Source organism: Rattus norvegicus, chromosome 15, assembly GCF_021556685.1.
Source record: "Rattus norvegicus strain SHRSP/BbbUtx chromosome 15, alternate assembly SHRSP_T2T, whole genome shotgun sequence".
NCBI classification, from domain to species: domain Eukaryota; kingdom Metazoa; phylum Chordata; class Mammalia; order Rodentia; family Muridae; genus Rattus; species Rattus norvegicus.
In genome coordinates this window covers 85,833,320-85,852,887 of record NC_141548.1, presented here as the reverse complement: position 1 = coordinate 85,852,887, position 19,568 = coordinate 85,833,320, and the positions used below count along the sequence as shown (strand labels likewise).

The 19,568-nt window shown below is 38.3% G+C and overlaps 1 protein-coding gene across 25 annotated transcripts in view; it reads left to right on the top strand.

Annotated features, from left to right (window-relative positions):
* The window catches only part of Mycbp2 (MYC binding protein 2), a 238,672-nt gene that overhangs the window by 10,415 nt on the left and 208,689 nt on the right, over positions 1-19,568 (top strand). For all 25 annotated transcript variants that reach the window (NM_001106055.2, XM_087585430.1, XM_087585423.1 and 22 more), the window contains 1 exon segment: positions 15,765-15,840. In NM_001106055.2, the coding sequence (NP_001099525.2) occupies positions 15,765-15,840 (76 nt within the window).

Sequence of the window (19,568 nt, the reverse complement as noted above, 5' to 3'; positions counted from 1 at the left end):
TTCCAGTTCCAACCATTTGCCTACGAATTTCATAGACTCGTTGTTTTTGATAGCTGAGTAATATTCCATTGTGTAGATGTACCACATTTTCTGTATCCATTCCTCTGTTGAAGGGCATCTCGGTTCTTTCCATTTTCTGGCTATTATAAATAAGGCTGCGATGAACATAGTGGAGCACGTGTCTCTTTTATATGTTGAGGCATCTTTTGGGTATATGCCCAAGAGAGGTATAGCTGGATCCTCAGGCAGTTCAATGTCCAATTTTCTGAGGAACCTCCAGACTGATTTCCAGAATGGTTTTACCAGTCTGCAATCCCACCAACAATGGAGGAGTGTTCCTCTTTCTCCACATCCTCGCCAGCATCTGCTGTCACCTGAGTTTTTGATCTTAGCCATTCTCACTGGTGTGAGGTGGAATCTCAGGGTTGTTTTGATTTGCATTTCCCTTATGACTAAAGATGTTGAACATTTCTTTAGGTGTTTCTCAGCCATTCGGCATTCCTCAGCTGTGAATTCTTTGTTTAGCTCTGAACCCCATTTTTTAATAGGGTTATTTGTTTCCCTGCGGTCTAACTTCTTGAGTTCTTTGTATATTTTGGATATAAGGCCTCTATCTGTTGTAGGATTGGTAAAGATCTTTTCCCAATCTGTTGGTTGCCGTTTTGTCCTAACCACCGTGTCCTTTGCCTTACAGAAGCTTTGCAGTTTTATGAGATCCCATTTGTCGATTCTTGATCTTAGAGCATAAGCCATTGGTGTTTTGTTCAGGAAATTTTTTCCAGTGCCCATGTGTTCCAGATGCTTCCCTAGTTTTTCTTCTATTAGTTTGAGTGTGTCTGGTTTGATGTGGAGGTCCTTGATCCACTTGGACTTAAGCTTTGTACAGGGTGATAAGCATGGATCGATCTGCATTCTTCTACATGTTGCCCTCCAGTTGAACCAGCACCATTTGCTGAAAATGCTATCTTTTTTCCATTGGATGGTTTTGGCTCCTTTGTCAAAAATCAAGTGACCATAGGTGTGTGGGTTCATTTCTGGGTCTTCAATTCTATTCCATTGGTCTATCTGTCTGTCTCTGTACCAATACCATGCAGTTTTTATCACTATTGCTCTGTAATACTGCTTGAGTTCAGGGATAGTGATTCCCCCTGAAGTCCTTTTATTGTTGAGGATAGCTTTAGCTATCCTGGGTTTTTTGTTATTCCAGATGAATTTGCAAATTGTTCTGTCTAACTCTTTGAAGAATTGGATTGGTATTTTGATGGGGATTGCATTGAATCTGTAGATTGCTTTTGGTAAAATGGCCATTTTTACTATATTAATCCTGCCAATCCATGAGCATGGGAGATCTTTCCATCTTCTGAGGTCTTCTTCAATTTCTTTCCTCAGTGTCTTGAAGTTCTTATTGTACAGATCTTTTACTTGCTTGGTTAAAGTCACACCGAGGTACTTTATATTATTTGGGTCTATTATGAAGGGTGTCGTTTCCCTAATTTCTTTCTCGGCTTGTTTCTCTTTTGTATAGAGGAAGGCAACTGATTTATTTGAGTTAATTTTATACCCAGCCACTTTGCTGAAGTTGTTTATCAGCTTTAGTAGTTCTCTGGTGGAACTTTTGAGATCACTTAAATATACTATCATGTCATCTGCAAATAGTGATATTTTGACTTCTTCTTTTCCGATCTGTATCCCCTTGATCTCCTTTTGTTGTCTGATTGCTCTGGCTAGAACTTCAAGAACTATATTGAATAAGTAGGGAGAGAGTGGGCAGCCTTGTCTAGTCCCTGATTTTAGTGGGATTGCTTCGAGTTTCTCTCCATTTAGTTTAATGTTAGCAACTGGTTTGCTGTATATGGCTTTTACTATGTTTAGGTATGGGCCTTGAATTCCTATTCTTTCCAGGACTTTTATCATGAAGGGGTGTTGAATTTTGTCAAATGCTTTCTCAGCATCTAATGAAATGATCATGTGGTTTTGTTCTTTCAGTTTGTTTATATAATGGATCACGTTGATGGTTTTCCGTATATTAAACCATCCCTGCATGCCTGGGATGAAGCCTACTTGATCATGGTGGATGATTGTTTTGATGTGCTCTTGAATTCGGTTTGCCAGAATTTTATTGAGTATTTTTGCGTCGATATTCATAAGGGAAATTGGTCTGAAGTTCTCTTTCTTTGTTGTGTCTTTGTGTGGTTTAGGTATAAGAGTAATTGTGGCTTCGTAGAAGGAATTCGGTAGTGCTCCATCTGTTTCAATTTTGTGGAATAGTTTGGATAATATTGGTATGAGGTCTTCTATGAAGGTTTGATAGAATTCTGCACTAAACCTGTCTGGACCTGGGCTCTTTTTGGTTGGAAGACCTTTAATGACTGCTTCTATTTCCTTAGGAGTTATGGGGTTGTTTAACTGGTTTATCTGTTCCTGATTTAACTTCGATACCTGGTATCTGTCTAGGAAATTGTCCATTTCCTGAAGATTTTCAAATTTTGTTGAATATAGGTTTTTATAGTAAGATCTGATGATTTTTTGAATTTCCTCTGAATCTGTAGTTATGTCTCCCTTTTCATTTCTAATTTTGTTAATTTGGACGCACTCTCTGTGTCCTCTCGTTAGTCTGGCTAAGGGTTTATCTATCTTGTTGATTTTCTCAAAGAACCAACTTTTGGTTCTGTTGATTCTTTCTATGGTCCTTTTTGTTTCTACTTGGTTGATTTCAGCTCTGAGTTTGATTATTTCCTGCCTTCTACTCCTCCTGGGTGTATTTGCTTCTTTTTGTTCTAGAGCTTTTAGGTGTGCTGTCAAGCTGCTGACATATGCTCTTTCCTGTTTCTTTCTGCAGGCACTCAGAGCTATGAGTTTTCCTCTTAGCACAGCTTTCATTGTGTCCCATAAGTTTGGGTATGTTGTATCTTCATTTTCATTAAATTCTAAAAAGTTTTTAATTTCTTTCTTTATTTCTTCCTTGACCAGGTTATCATTGAGTAGAGCATTGTTCAATTTCCACGTATATGTGGGCATTCTTCCCTTATTGTTATTGAAGACCAGTTTTAGGCCGTGGTGGTCCGATAGCATGCATGGGATTATCTCTATCTTTCTGTACCTGTTGAGGCCCGTTTTTTGACCAATTATATGGTCAATTTTGGAGAAAGTACCATGAGGAGCTGAGAAGAAGGTATATCCTTTTGCTTTAGGATAGAATGTTCTATAAATATACGTTAAGTCCATTTGGCTCATGACTTCTCTTAGTCTGTCGACATCACTGTTTAATTTCTGTTTCCATGATCTGTCCATTGATGAGAGTGGGGTGTTGAAATCTCCCACTATTATTGTGTGAGGTGCAATGTGTGTTTTGAGCTTTAGTAAGGTTTCTTTTACGTATGTAGGTGCCCTTGTATTTGGGGCATAGATATTTAGGATTGAGAGTTCATCTTGGTGGATTTTTCCTTTGATGAATATGAAGTGTCCTTCCTTATCTTTTTTGATGACTTTTAGTTGGAAATTGATTTTATTTGATATTAGAATGGCTACTCCAGCTTGCTTCTTCTGACCATTTGCTTGGAAAGTTGTTTTCCAGCCTTTCACTCTGAGGTAGTGTCTGTCTTTGTCTCTGAGGTGTGTTTCCTGTAGGCAGCAGAATGCAGGGTCCTCATTGCGTATCCAGTTTGTTAATCTATGTCTTTTTATTGGGGAGTTGAGGCCATTGATATTGAGAGATATTAAGGAATAGTGATTATTGCTTCCCTTTATATTCATATTTGGATGTGAGGTTATGTTTGTGTGCTTTCATTCTCTTTGTTTTGTTGCCAAGACGATTAGTTTCTTGCTTCTTCTAGGGTATAGCTTGCCTCCTTATGTTGGGCTTTACCATTTATTATCCTTTGTAGTGCTGGATTTGTAGAAAGATATTGTGTAAATTTGGTTTTGTCATGGAATATCTTGGTTTCTCCATCAATGTTAATTGAGAGTTTTGCTGGATACAGTAACCTGGGCTGGCATTTGTGTTTTCTTAGTGTCTGTATGACATCAGTCCAGGATCTTCTGGCCTTCATAGTTTCTGGCGAGAAGTCTGGTGTGATTCTGATAGGTCTCCCTTTATATGTTACTTGACCTTTTTCCCTTACTGCTTTTAATATTCTTTCTTTATTTTGTGCGTTTGGTGTTTTGACAATTATGTGACGGGAGGTGTTTCTTTTCTGGTCCAATCTATTTGGAGTTCTGTAGGCTTCTTGTATGTCTATGGGTATCTCTTTTTTTAGGTTAGGGAAGTTTTCTTCTATGATTTTGTTGAAGATATTTACTGGTCCTTTGAGCTGGGAGTCTTCACTCTCTTCTATACCTATTATCCTTAGGTTTGATCTTCTCATTGAGTCCTGGATTTCCTGTATGTTTTGGACCAGTAGCTTTTTCCGCTTTACATTATCTTTGACAGTTGAGTCAATGATTTCTATGGAATCTTCTGCTCCCGAGATTCTCTCTTCCATCTCTTGAATTCTGTTGGTGAGGCTTGTATCTACAGCTCCTTGTCTCTTCTTTTGGTTTTCTATATCCAGGGTTGTTTCCATGTGTTCTTTCTTGATTGCTTCTATTTCCATTTTTAATTCCTTCAACTGTTTGATTGTGTTTTCCTGGAATTCTTTCAGGGATTTTTGCGATTCCTCTCTGTAGGCTTTTACTTGTTTATTAATGTTTTCCTGTGCTTCCCTAAGTGTGTTCATGTCTTTCTTGAAGTCCTCCAGCATCATGATCAAATATGATTTTGTAACTAGATCTTGCTTTTCTGGTGTGTTTGGATATTCCATGTTTGTTTTGGTGGGAGAATTGGGCTCCGATGATGGCATGTAGTCTTGGTTTCTGTTGCTTGGGTTCCTGCGCTTGCCTCTCGCCATCAGATTATCTCTAGTGTTACTTTGTTCTGCTATTTCTGACAGTGGCTAGACTGTCCTATAAGCCTGTGTGACAGGAGTGCTGTAGACCTGTTTTCCTCTCTTTCAGTCAGTTATGGGGACAGAGTGTTCTGCTTTCTGGCGTGTAGTTTTTCCTCTCTACAGGTCTTCAGCTGTTCCTGTGGGCCTGTGTCTTGAGTTCACCAGGCAGCTTTCTTGCAGCAGAAAATTTGGTCTTACCTGTGGTCCCGAGGCTCAAGTTCGCTCACGGGGTGCTGCCCAGGGGCTCTCTGCAGCGGCAGCAACCAGGAAGACCTGTGCCGCCCCTTCCGGGAGCTTCAGTGCACCAGGGTTCCAGATGGTCTTTGGCTTTTTCCTCTGGCGTCCGAGATGTGTGTGCAGGGAGCAGTCACTTCTGGTTTCCGAGGCTTGTCTGCCTCTCTGAAGGTTTAGCTCTCCCTCCCACGGGATTTGGGTGCAGAGAGCTATTATTATTATTATTATTATTATTATTATTTACTTTTATTTCATGAAATTGTGTTTTGCCTGTATGTGTGTTTGTGCCGGGTGTTGGGTCACCCTGGAACTGGAATTAACAGACAGTTGTGAGCTGCCTTGTGAGTGCTGAGATTTGAACTCAGGTCCCCTGGAAGAGAAACCAGTGCTCTTAACCCATGAGCCATTTCTCCAGCCCACACCTTGAGTTTTTGACTGAGCCCACCAGCCTGGATTTTAGAGGACAGGGCCTCTTTCTTTCCAGCTCCAACTTCTTTGGTGTTTTTGTGAGTGACTGCTTGTTGAGACAGGGTGCTAAAGTGGAAACTCCCCACACACTGATGGGTAGCAGAAACCAGTTCTTATTTTGGATCCTATAGGTTTCACCACTACTAAGATTCTTCAAAACCTGTTCTAAAGGGTATGGCCTGGGATGGAAGGAGAAATTGATGTCATTTCACGTGTTTTGAAGGCTCTGGTTGTGTCACTCATAACTACCACTTGAAGTCCTTCCTGCACCATTGCTGCACCAGAGACTCTAGAGCCCTCAGGCCAGTTTGCTTGCTCAGCAGGCCCAGGCCTTGTAGGTTAGTGTTAGGTTACAGGCTTCCCACATCTCAATCCACGGAGCACCCGGGTCGTCCCAGTAACAGACTCTTGGTCTAGGATCCAGGCTCTTTTATCAAACTCTTCACAGCTTTCAGGGAGTGTTGGATTTATAGACGGGAACTAGGCCCCAAACCTGTGGAGAATTGTTTCCCTGCATCGAAGTGTGTCCTGGGGAAGTAGTAGGGATGGCTTGTTCTGCTTCTAAGCAAGCCCTCTAGCCACAGGAAGCCTAGGCTGTCCTGCTCACGGCAAGGACAGGGCGCAGAGGGTGTAATGCTGACTGTGGAATGTCCCCAACAGGGGGATAGGTCAGGGTGGAGAGTCCTAGGTTAGCAGTACTCCATGCTCACACTGTGGTTGAGTTCTTCCAGCTCTGCTGGCAGTGGGATGGGATTTGTTATTTCTGTATCTACTTTAGGAACAACATATCAAGGATGTTTTCTCATTTTTAAACCCCAAGATTGTTGTTCTGGTAGTGTTGGATTTGAGAGTTGTTGAATAGCTAGGATAATAATCTTCTATTAGCTATGTCTTTTATAGATATTTTCTCCAAGTCTGAATCTTTTTTTTCTCATTCTATTGATAATTATTTTTGGAAAGCAGGTAGTTTTGATTTTAATGAAGTTCTCAATTATTTTCTCCTAGTTCATGCTTTATCATTTTATTTGAAAAACTGTTGCCATATGCAGGGCTGTCTAGGGTTTCACCTGTTCTGTCTTCTGAACGCTGTATTGCTTTGTGTTTTGCATACACAATCTATTTTCCATTTTGAGTTAACATTTTGTGCAGGCTACAAGGTCTGTATTTAGAGTCCTCTTTACTGGGTGAATGTCTAGTTGTTATTGTCGTTCGTTTCATTGCTTTGCTTTGCTCCTTTGCTAATGCCTTTTGACCCTATTTGGTCTTTTCTGAGTCCCCTGATTTTTGTTCTGTTGGGCTGTCTCTTGTTTCTTCAGTACTACATGGTCTTGGTTACTGTAGTTTTATAGGAAATCTTAAGGACTTATTTATTTATTTATTTTCTTTTCATATTGTCTTAGCTATTATGGGTGTCTGTCTTTTCTGATAAACTTTTAAACATTTGTCAAATTCCCAAAAATAACCTATTTATTTATTGAAACTCTGTTAGATCGATGAATTAGAAAGAGGTCATCTTGATAATAATGTTGAGCCTTTCTGTCTGTATGTATGAGATATTTGTTATTTAGTTTCTTTTATTAGAATTTGCGGTTTTCTTCATTTAGTTCTTTTAAGTATTTTATTAGATTTATACTTTTATATTTCTTTGTTGAGGATACTTTTATATTCTACTTTGCTTCTGGCATATAGAAAAACAATTGACACACATATACACACAATACTAATGTTTCATGCACATAACCTTTTATTAAGAATACAGGGGTCATTTTGTTTTGTTTTGTCTCTTCTTTTAGATTTCTGACCTAGGAAGCCATATTATCATTCCTTTCTTGTTTCTTGCATTAGCTGTCGTTCTCACAGCAGTGTTGATATATCAAGTAGTGAGAGAGCACACCTTCGCCTTGTTTCTGGTCTTAGTGAGAAGCTTGTACCTTCTCACTGTCAAGCCTGATGTTGTCTGTAGCATTTTCTTCATATATTCTTTTTGCATGTTGAGGAAAGGTTCTTGATTTCTAATTTACTGAGAACTTTCTTTATGAACGAGGGGGTTGAATTTGTGGAATTCCTTTCCTGCATTTATTGATGTGACCATCTCATAGATTATTTTTAGCCTGTTAATTTTTCTTCAGGTGATACATACTTAGCTGGGATACATTTCACTTGCGTTGCTGTGAATGTTTTTGTATATTGTTGGATTCAATTTGATAAAATTTAGAGGTTCTCTTTTGCATATACATTCATGAGAGATGCTGGCTTATACTTTTCTAATATTTCTTTGCCTGTCAAGTTTAATGCTAGTGTTACCCTGGCCTCATAAAGTGAGCCAGGATGTGTGTCTTCTGTTTATCTTAGTCACCAAGTTTATGCTTATAGTTTATGCCAAGTTTATAGTTATTGGTATTTCCTTTTTTAAATTTTAATGTCTGTGCAGTTTGTAATGGTGATTCCTCTTTTTTTTTTTTTTTTCTTTTTTTCGGAGCTGGGGACCGAACCCAGGGCCTTGCAGTTGCTAGGCAAGCGCTCTACCACTGAGCCAAATCCCCAACCCCTAGACAGTGCTCTTAACCACTGAGCCATCTCTCCAGCCCTTTCATTTCTGATAACATTTACGTATGTATGTATGTATGTATGTATGTATGTATGTATGTATGTATTCAATTCATTTTCTAGTTTTGCTTATAAGTTGAGAGAATCAGCTTTTGTTTCTAATTTATTCTTCTCTCATATAATGCATCCATTCACAGTTTCCCCTCCTTCCATTCCTCCTAGTACCCCCTCTCCCCAGATGCACCCCAATCTGTTCCCCCCACCCCCCAAAGACCAGGCCTCCCAGGGCTATCACTTGAACTCAGTGCAACAAGACACAGTAAGACTAGGCACCAACTTCCGTGCCAAGGCCGGGCAAGGTAACCCGGGAAGGAAAAGGGTCCCAGGAGCAGGCAAAAGGACAGCTTTGGAATCTTAGGTCATTCACTATAGATTTTATTTTCTAGTGTGAATATTTGAAGCTTTGACTACTTTAGGTACATTCCAAGTATTTTACTATACTACTCAATTAGTTATAATATTTAAAATTTTTATTTGTGGCTTTTTTTATTTGATTAGCATAGTACCTAGGATTATTTTCTTAACTTTCAGATATTTAGTAATATCATAAATACCACTATCAATACTTCTAATATGTATTTTATATAATTTTGATTTTTAAAATTTATTTGAAGCTTTTATGGATGAGTTTATGAGAACTGTATTATGTCCTTTCCATTTTCCCCTGTCCTCCACCAGAACTTCCTCTGTTACCCTTCCCTCACTCTCGCATGCACGCGCGCGCGCACACACACACACACACACACACACACATATTCTCTGGGTAACCTATCAGTGGGTTTGTCTCTTGAGAAGACTGATTTTCCCTCTGTGGATGGGGCCTTGTGCAGTTTTTTCCAACCACATTAACATTTGTTGAAAAATGTTATTTTTTTCTTTTGCTTACAGTCTGATAATTATGCCATTTGCCCTTAAAAGAGTATTTTTTCTCTTGGGTTTAAATATTCTGGAAGAGTCAGTATATTGGTTAGGAATTTGTGTCTGTGACGGATACATTACACATAGAGATTTATTCTTGTAGTTTCAGTCATGATGAATGGCAAAACCGCCATGGAGATGTGCCTGACAGGAAGCTTCAACTCATATCACAGCAGCCAGGAAGCAAAGAGCAGGGAGGACTTAGAGTCCAGATATATCCTTCCAAGGCACACCCCTTCCATAGTTTCACCTAATAATCTATTCACGATTTGACTCTATCAATCGCTTATGCCACTAATTAGGTCAGAGCACTGGTGATCTAATTGTCTCTATAGTGCCCTCATAGATATCCCCCAGAGAGCTTTGCTCTAATCTTTTAGGTGTATCTTTCAACCTAATCCAGTTGAAATCGGTGTTAACCATCACAATCAATTATTTAAGTTTGGTGGAGAGTTGTGTGGATATTTTGTGTTTCTATATTCCTTTTTTAGTCTTAACTAACTATAGATGGTATTAAACTAATTTTGGCCCTTTAATTTTGTTAATGGTTGCTTTATATAATTTTAGTTTTTTCTGTTGGGTGCATATGTATTTATAATTACTAAAAATTCTGGTGCATTGGTGCTAGAGAGCATTTACTGCTTTTGTGGAGGACTCATGCTTAATTTCTAGCATCCACATTAGATAGCTTACAGCATCCAGCTCCATGGGGGAATCCTATGCCTCTGGTCTCAGCAGGTTTCTGTATTCTCTTCTTGTGTTGTACTAGCGCGCACACACACACACACACACACACACACACACACACACACATATATATATATATAATTTAAAAAATCCTGGTGTAATTTATTGCTTTTATTTTTTAATATCACGTTATCATCTCTAGTAATACTTTTGAATGAGTTTACTTTAGTGATATAAACATAGTTTTCAAGGGCTGAGAAGATAGTTTAGTGTTTAAAATGCCTGTTTACAAACTTAAGGGCCCAAGTTTGGGTGTCTTACTACCCACACAAAAGCCAGGCCAAGCAGTGCAAGTCTTTACCCCCAGCCTTGGCTGATTCAAGAATTATAGACAGAGGCTTCCTGGGCATCCAAGCTAGCCAAAACAGGGAGCTCCCTGCTGAGTGAGAGAACCATTCTAAAAAATAAGATATTTGCTGTGTGTAAAGGTCAGAGGGCAGCTGCTTACCTCTCTCTTTCCACTGTGCTTCTGAGGCAGGGTCTCATTGTTTCTGATGCCAATGTTGCTTTGTGCCTTCTTTCCATGTCACTGTGGGAGTGCTGACATTACAGGCTGGAACTGGCACATCATTCTTTAATTTACTTATTTACTTTTTTTTAAAAGATGTATTTGTTTGTTTTATATTAAGTACCCTGTTACTATCTTCAGGCACAACAGAAGAGAGCATCAGATCCCATCACAGATGGTTGTGAGCCACCGTGTGGTTGCTGGGAATTGAACTCAGGTCCTATGGAAAAACAGTCAGTGTTCTTAACACTGGAGCCATCCCTCCAGCCCACATCACTCTTTTATTTCAGTTCTGGGGATTAAAGGTAGATCCTCAGGCTTACACAGTAAGCACGTTGTTGGCTTGCTAGGCCGTCTTGCCAGCCCAAGTTGGATAATTTTTATTGATCTATTTTCAATATCGGATTTTGTGCTATCTCTATTTTCTTTTTCTTTTTTTCGGAGCTGGGGACCGAACCCAGGGTCTTGCGTTTGCTAGGCAAGTGCTCCACCACTGAGCTAAATCCCCAACCCCTATCTCTATTTTCTTAATGAATTATTTAATGAAATTTAAAATTTTATATTGTTCAATTCTATTTAAAACTTTCTTCTGTACTGGGAACTTTCTATGCATTTCAGTTGTCTGCCTTTTCTTGATGGAATATATTTACAGTAGTGTTAGTAAAATCTTTATTACATAATTATAATATCTAGCAGATGTGTTTAGACATTTGGTATTACAACATGATATCATGAATAAGCCATGGCGAGATGCCTCCTTGTCTGTAGTCTCTTGAGCCAGTGTTTTAGACAGTTTCATGAAGGTGGCATTAAGAGATTATACTAGGCTTTGGGGAAAGGGCTTATTTAACTTCAGCGTTTGTTGCAACCGTGAGGATCTGAGTTTGTCTCTTCCACACTCACAAAAACAAAACAAAACAAAACAGGCGTGCTATTGTTCATCTGTAACCCAAGAGCTGCTGAGGCAGAGACAGATGGATACCTAGAGCTTGCTATCGAGCAGCTCAGCCAATTGGTGGATCTGGATTCAGTGAGTGCCAAGAGTAAGGTAGAGAGAAATGAAGGAAGATTTCTCTCTTTGCTGTGTAGCCGCATGCGCACACAGAAGCACATAAGCCCAAGTGTAAGCATGCACACACAATACACGCACCCACACAACTTTAAATAAAGTAATAATGGAATATGAGCTATTACCTACCCTTATTCAGAAGTCTGAAAAATGACGTCTTACTGGGAATAGTAAGGCTAGCAAGGGAGTTAATATTTAGAGAGAAAGGTATGGAGTGGTAGAAAAATTATCCTTTATACAAGAGCCTGGAGCAGGTGCTCCTCCTACTGGACAAGCTTTATCTCTTTGACATTATTTGTCTAACTGTCTCCTGGAAACAGCTATGACTTTGAGCCTTGGAAGTCTGTACAGGACTTATTTTTTTTTTTTTTTGAGAATTAAGCCATTTTATTTTGAATTAGCTGGGGAGTAGCGATGGCTGGACGGTGACTGTGCAGGACTTTTTTATAGAAAGTTTCCCTGAGAAATGTCTTCAACCACTGATGAGTAGGAAACAGATAAGCAACTCATTTTCCTCACCACAGTTAAGAGGCACTGTGAGCCATGGTCAGTGGTAGAATTACCACCAAGGTAATAAGCTTCGGAAGGCATTGTCCTTGTTTGCTTTCCATTGCTGGGGCAGAACAATGACCAAAAGAACTGGAGGGGGAAAGGCTTTATTTGCCTTACAGTTCCTGACCACAACCCATCACTGAGACATCCTGACCCAGTGGGATCTCAAGCAAGGACAGAGCCAGGGACCCACTGGGAAACTGTCTACTTGTTCGGTCTTCATGGCTTGCTAGCTTGGCTTTTTATATAAGCCAGGCCTACCACCTCAGGGGTCGGACTGCCCACCCTGAGCTGAGCCTTCCACATCAATCATTAAGCAAGAAAATGCCTCATAATCATGCCTACTGGCTAGTGTGATGGACACAATTCCTCTATTGAAGTTTCCCCTTCTGATTGAAGCCAGCCTGTGTCTACTGACAAAATCTAGGGAATATTTATTAATTAATTCCTTTCTCTTAAGTCACTCGTGATTTTCTTTACCAGAGGTTACATCTCAAAGTAACTGTTGCCTGCATATTCTTGAGGCTTTGAGGGACTACAAATCAAGACAGACACTTCAGTGTGGGGATAATACAGAAAAAGGCTTATTTATTGCATATTTACAGAAGGCTTTATTTTCACTGTGTTTGCTCTTTAAGAGTCTGGTTCATGTTCTCCGTTGTATTCATTTTATTCATAGTGTTTTAGAGTCTTTCTTACATCTAATTCTGCCATTATCACTGGTGTAAGTCCCTAGTTATTTGTTAGCTCTTACTACCTTTGTGAATTAAAAAAAAATCTCTCTGCAGTTTAGTGTGAATAATTTTCAGTTGTGTCATGATATGCATTTCCATCTTATGTGGGCTGTGTGTAGAGTGTAATTCTGTAGGTATGATCTACAGAGCCATATTTTAGAGAGGTTTCTCCTCTTGCCACTTACTGGATGTTTACTCAGCTCCTCCCCTCTCTCTGCTCCCTCGCTCCTCCCCTTCTTCCCTTCCTTCCCACCCTTCTCCATCCGTGTCTTCATCTCTCCCTTTTTCTGTTCTGTGCACAGATGGCATAGCTTTACGGTTATCTCTCCATCTTTCCTCAAAAATGAACAATGGAGTGGTCGTGAGCATAAATTTCAATAACACATTTAAGTATATGCAAAAGCTATATATTTTGTTTAAGTTCTATTTTAGCTTCCACAGCATTGACGTCATATTCATAATTCTCATTTAATAGGAAATACTTCTTAGTTTCCATTGTGAGTATTAGTTGGAGGCATATTTCTTTTCTTTCTTTGCTTTTGGTTGCTATCATTTTAAAATTTCTTTCTGTTTTTTTTTAAAGATTTATTTATTTATTTATTTTTATATATGTGAGTACACTGTAGCTGTCTTCACACTCACCAGAAGAGGGCATCAGATCCATTACAGATGGTTGTGAGCCACCATGTGGTTGCTGGGAATTGAACTCAGGACCTCTGGAAGAGCAGTCAGTGCTCTTAACCGCTGAGCCATCTCTCCGGTCCCTTCTTTCTGTTTTTAATTTCTAGTTTTTCTTTGATGGATGAGTCACCTAATGTGCTTAGCAGGCTTAACCAACATGGCTGGCATTGAGGCTAGCCTGGGTTTTGTAATGGGACCCTATATCTTATCTCGTCAGTGTCACCACCAGCAGACAGTACTCATGACTTAGTTTCATTTTGGACTGTGTACCTCAAAGGACCACTAGTGCTTTGCTTGCTTTAGTAGTAGTCATCTCACTGAATGAAGCTCAGTTCTTGTTTGTGTCGGTGTTCCACATGTCTTTAAAGGACAGCACCAGAGCTCTCAGTTTATCTTGAGATATTCTGTTTGGTTGCCTAGTTCTCACTTCTTCTATAGCTTTCTTGTGATGATCTAGTCTGCGAAGGAAGACAGTAATTTAATCCTGTATAGTATCAATTACTATGTTACTATTACTTAGTAGGGCTAAGCATGCCTTCGTGATTTTAAAATTATTGCAAAATTAAGTAGTGAGGGTAGCACATGGTGTGGAAAGCGTGCTGAAAGAAGCATTAAGGGGAGTTGAGGAAATACCGGAGTGGACTGTGAAAGAAAGTGTGAGGTTCAAAGACTCTGTTTTGAGGCTGGTGAGGTAGCTCAGCATGCAAAGGCCCTGCTTCTAAGCTTGACAACCCGAGTCAGTCCTCAGGGCTCAGGGTGAAAAGAACGGACCAACACCCACGAGTTCTGATTTAGGATGCTCTTATAGAAACATGGTTTAACTATAGAAACAATGACTGAATTATTTTCCTGTGGCCACTCCTCATCATGTATCAAATTAGTATACCTTTAGATTGTATTATGATAGAATATTTTACTTTAAAAGTTATTTTGAGATATTTACTTAAATTTCATTTAAAAAAATTAGTAAATCAGTCTTTGCTTGGGCCTGACCAGTATTTCCAATTAATCCCTAAAACAGTCCTGAACACAGTTCAGTTATATACTAAATACTTATGTGAAATAGTATTCCTAGCACTAGTGGTTATAAGAGATCAATAACTCCTTTATCCTCCTACTTTATTCTTTACTATGTTGAGGGAGGAGAGGGAGAAAGGTTTTTTTTCTCAGAGGGTTCCTTCTCCTTAATGTAAAAGCAGTCCTATGGTTGAGGCACTGAGAACTAGTTGCTAAGGATATGAGCTCAAATTTTCTTTCCTCCCCCCTCCCCTCCCCTTCTTCCCCGTTCCCCTCTCCTTAATCTTGACTTTTTTTTTTTTTTTTTTTTTTGGTTCTTTTTTTCGGAGCTGGGGACCGAACCCAGGGCCTTGTGCTTCCTAGGTAAGCGCTCTACCACTGAGCTAAATCCCCAGCCCCCCCCCCTTTTTTTTTTGGCATGGATGCTCTGCCTACACTTATGTGACCATTTGTATCCAGTGCCTGTAGAGACCAGAGATGGTGTCCAATCCCCTGGGACTGGAGTTATTGGTGTGTTATTGCTGCCATCTGGGTGTTGAGAACTGGATCCTAGTTCTCTTACCCACTGAGTCATTTCTCCAACCCTTCCATATTTTCTTTATATTAATAGTAATTTAGTAAAAGTTACTTGAACTTTGCTACTGACTTTTTTTTTTCCTTTGTTAATTTTTTTTTCTCTTTTTTTTTGGGGGCTGGGGACTGAACCCAGGACCTTGCGCTTCCTAGGTAAGCGCTCTACCACTGAGCCAAATCCCCAACCCCCCTTTGTTAATTTTTTATCTTTGCAGTCTTCACCAGTGTAAAGAACTCATTTTTGGATGTTTATAAACATACCAACTGATGAAAACCTTTGGTTCTTTTAAAATTACATTTACTCTCTTGTGTGTGTGTGTATGCATATGTGTGCATTTGTGTGCAAGTATGCTATAACATACATGTGAATTTCAGAGATAGCTAGCCTGCCATCAAATGAGTTTCATGGATTGAACTCAGGTTGACAGATTTAGAGGCAGCCTACCTCCCCCATGAGGATCTGATAGGCTTGAAAGAAGGTTTTCTTTTTAAAGCTTTAACACCTTAATTGCTTTACTTTTATAAAAAGCTTTATAGAATCCTTTTTGGAATTACTGTCCATTGTTGTCTTTCTAAAAGCTACTGTAATACTAACTACCTGTATGTATGTTTGGATTATATTGCTTTATAGAAGCTATAAGAAATATACAGGTGCCTATTAAAATATCTATTTCACTGATTTTATATGTCTTTATGTAAATATTTATAATAGTTACACTTTTTATTTTTAGGAATAAGAAAATTTTAAATAAGAAGAAATTGAAGCGAAAACAGAAAAGCAAATCAAAAGTGAAGACAAGAAGCAAGGTAAAGTTGCTAGCAACTTGTTGGCATAGTAATTGGAATAAAAATAAAGAGATTTAAAATAGTAATATAATTAGCAAATGATTCTGTTCTGTGTGTTAAAGTAATTTTGTAGGCACCTCTTTTTAAAAGTAATTTTTGATGTCCACAGTTTGTTTTGATCTTACCTACTTACACAACCACCGTCCAGTTACTCCCAGAACCCAGAACCCTGATCTATTTGCAGTCTTCTACTTACTGTTAGACCAGCACCGTTTGTTGAATATTTCCAGCTTTTTTATCCAAAGGTATCCATAGGATTTACATTTGGGTCTTTAATTTGATTCCATCGGTCAACCTGTCTGTTTTTATGCCAACACAGTGTGATTTACTATTATAGTATTGTAGTGTAGATTGAAATCAGGGTTGATGATACCTCCAGAAGTCCTTTTGTTGTTCAGAGTTGTCTTAGCTCTTGGGTGATTGATTATTTGCTGCTGTTTTTGTTTTTGTTTTGTTTTGAATATTGTCCTTTCAAGGTCTGTAAAGAATTGTGTGGAATTTTAATGGGGATTGTGTCGACTCTGTAGATTGGCTTTGGTAAGATGGCCACTTTTACTATATTAATCTCACTGATCCATGAGCATGGGAGATTTTTTTTTATATCTTCTGATATATATTTTAGTTTCTTTCTTCAAAGATTTGAAGTTTCTTGACGTACAGTTCTTTCACTTGTTTGGTTTGAGTTATACGAAGATGTTTTATATTATCTGTTTGACTTGTAAAGGGGGTTGTTTCCTTGATTTTTTTTTTTTCTTTCCCCTCCTCAGTCCATTTGTCATTTGTGTAAAGGAGGGCCACTGACTTTTTTTCCTTTGTTAATTTTGTATCCAACCACTGCACTGATGTTGTTTACTGGTGTAGGAGTTCTTTGGTAGAGTGTTTGGGGACACCTATCTGTACGATGACGTCATCTGCGATTGAGATGCTTTGACGGCTTCCTTTCCCGCTTGTGTCCTCTTGATCCCCTATTGCTCCAGCTACAGATTTGAGTACCGTATTGAGGAGTGTGAAGAGAGTGGGAAGCCTGTCTTTTCCTGATTTTAGTAGACTTGCTTTGAGTTTCACTACATTTAATTTGATGTTGGCTATTGGCTTGCCGTAAATTGCCTTTATCGTTTAGGTATATGCCTTATATTCCTGATATCTCCACGACTTTTATCATGAACTGGTGTTCGCTTTTGTCAAAGGTGTTTTCAGTATCGAATGAGATGCTCATATCTCTTTCCTATCAGTTTGTTTATAGGGTGCATTACACTGACAGATTTTTGTTTATAGGGTGCATTACACTGACAGATCTTTGTATGTTGACCTTCCCTGCATCTCTGGGATGAAACCTACTTGATCATGGTGGCTGATCTTTGTGATGTATTCTTGCATTCGATTTGAATTTTTTTTGCATCTAAGTTCATGTGGGGAATTGGTTTGTAATTCTCTCTGTTTAATCTTTGTGTGGTTTGCATATTAGAGTAACTGAGGCCTCATAAAATGAATTTGACAATATTTCTTCTGTTTCTGTTTTGTGCAATAATTTAAGGGATATTGGACTTAGCTCTTCTTTGAACGTTGGGTAGAATTCAGACGTTTAGTGCTAAATCCATCTGACCCTGAACATACATACATGCATTTATTTATTTATTTATTTATTTATTTATTTATTTATTTATTTACCCTATTTTCTTAGGGGTTTTAAATCTATTTAAATTGTTTATCTGAACTGGATTTAACTTTCATAAGTGGTATCTGTGAGAAAATTACCCATTTCTTTTAGATTTTCCAATTTTGTAGAGAACGTGTTTTTAAAATATGAACCAATGATTCTTTTGATTTCCTCAGTGTCTGTTGTTTTCATTTTCTATTTTCAGTTTGGATATTCTCTTCCAATCTTTTAGTTAGTTTGGATAAAGATTTGTCTATCTTGTTTTTTTTTTTTTTTTGTTTTGCTTTCAACAAATCAACTCCTTGTTTCATTGATGCTTTGTATTGATTTCTTTGTTACTATTTTATTGATTTCAGTCCTCAGTTTATTTCTTCTGTTTACTCCTCTTGGGTGTGCTTACTTCATTTTGTCCTAGAGCTTTCAGGTGTACCTTAAGTTGCTAATATAAGTTCACTCCATTTTTTTTTTTTTTTAAATGTAGGTATTTAGTGCTGTGACCTTTCCTCTTAGCGTGGCTTTCATTGTGTCCCATAAGTCTGGGTATGTTGTGTATTCATTTTCATTGAATTCTAGGAAGTCTTTAATTTCTTTATTTCTATGTTTGCCTGTTTTTTCATTTAATAGAGACTTGTTCAGTTTTCATGAGTTTGTATAGCCTTTTTCCTGTTTCTATTGTTGACATCCAGTTTTGATCTTTAGTGGTCTGATAGAATGCAGGAGGTTATTTCAATTTTCTCATCTGTTTTGACTTGCTTTGTGAGTGAGTATGTGGTCAATTTTGGAGGGGAGGTGCAGAGAAGAAGGTCTCGTTTTTCTCTGTGTTTCTTCCTGTGTTTGGGTTAAGTGCTCTGTAAATAACTGGTAGATCCATTTGGTTTATAATGTCTGTTAGTTCCAGCATGACTATACTTAGGTTTATGTCTGGATGACCTGTCTATTAGTGAGAATGTGGTATTAAAGTCTCCCACTATCAGCATGCCAATATGTGGTTTAAGCTGTCTTAGTGTTTCTTTTACAAACTTTGGTGCCCTTGTCTTGGGTCATTATATGTTAAGAATTGAAATGTCAGCTTGGTGGGTTTTTTGATGAGTATGTAGTGTCCTTCCCCATCTCTTTTGATTAGTTTTGGTTGGAAGTCTATTTCATTAGATATTAAAATGTCTACACCAGCTTGCTTCTAATGTCAAACTGGACTATCTTGCTTGGAGTATCTATTTCCATCCTTTACCCTTAAGTGATATGTATCCTTGATGTTAAGGCGTGTTTCTTGGATGCAGCAGAGGGATAGATCCTGTTTTAATATCTAGGTTTTGTTTTTTGTTTGGTAATTAAGATCATCAATATTGAGAAATATCAATGATTGTTGATTCCTGTTGTGGTATGTGTGTGTGATTTTGCTGGTGTGTTTTTTGTTTTTATGGGTGTAGTTAACCTCCTTTGTAGTTTGGACTTTTCCTTTTAGCACCTTCTGTAGAACTAGGTTTGTAGATAGATACTGTTTAAATTTGTCTTTATCATGGAATATCTTATTTTCATCTATGGTGATTGATAGTTTTGCTGGGTATAGTAAACTGGGCTAGTTTCAGTGGCTGCTTAGTCTTTAGTACATCTGTCTATGACCTTTTAACTTTAGTCTCTGTTGAGAAATCAGTTGTATATCTAATAGGTCTGCCTTTATATGTCACTAGCTCTTACTCTATTGCAGTTTTTCATTTTCTTTCTTTGTCCTGCACATTTAATGTTTTGATAATTATGTGGTGAGAAGACTTTCTTTCCTGGTTCAATCTATTTGGTGCTTTCTATACTTCTTTTACTTTTCTAGGCATCTTCTTCTTTAGGTTAGAACAATTTTCTTCCATGATTTTGTTGAATATCATTTTTTTCTGGGACTTTGAGCTGGGATTCTTCTTTTATTCCTATTCTTAGGCTTGGTCTTTTCATAGTATTCCAGATTTCCTGGATGTTTTGTGTCAAGAATTTTTTAGATTTAATATTTTCTTTGACCAGTGTATCCATTTCTTCTATCATATCT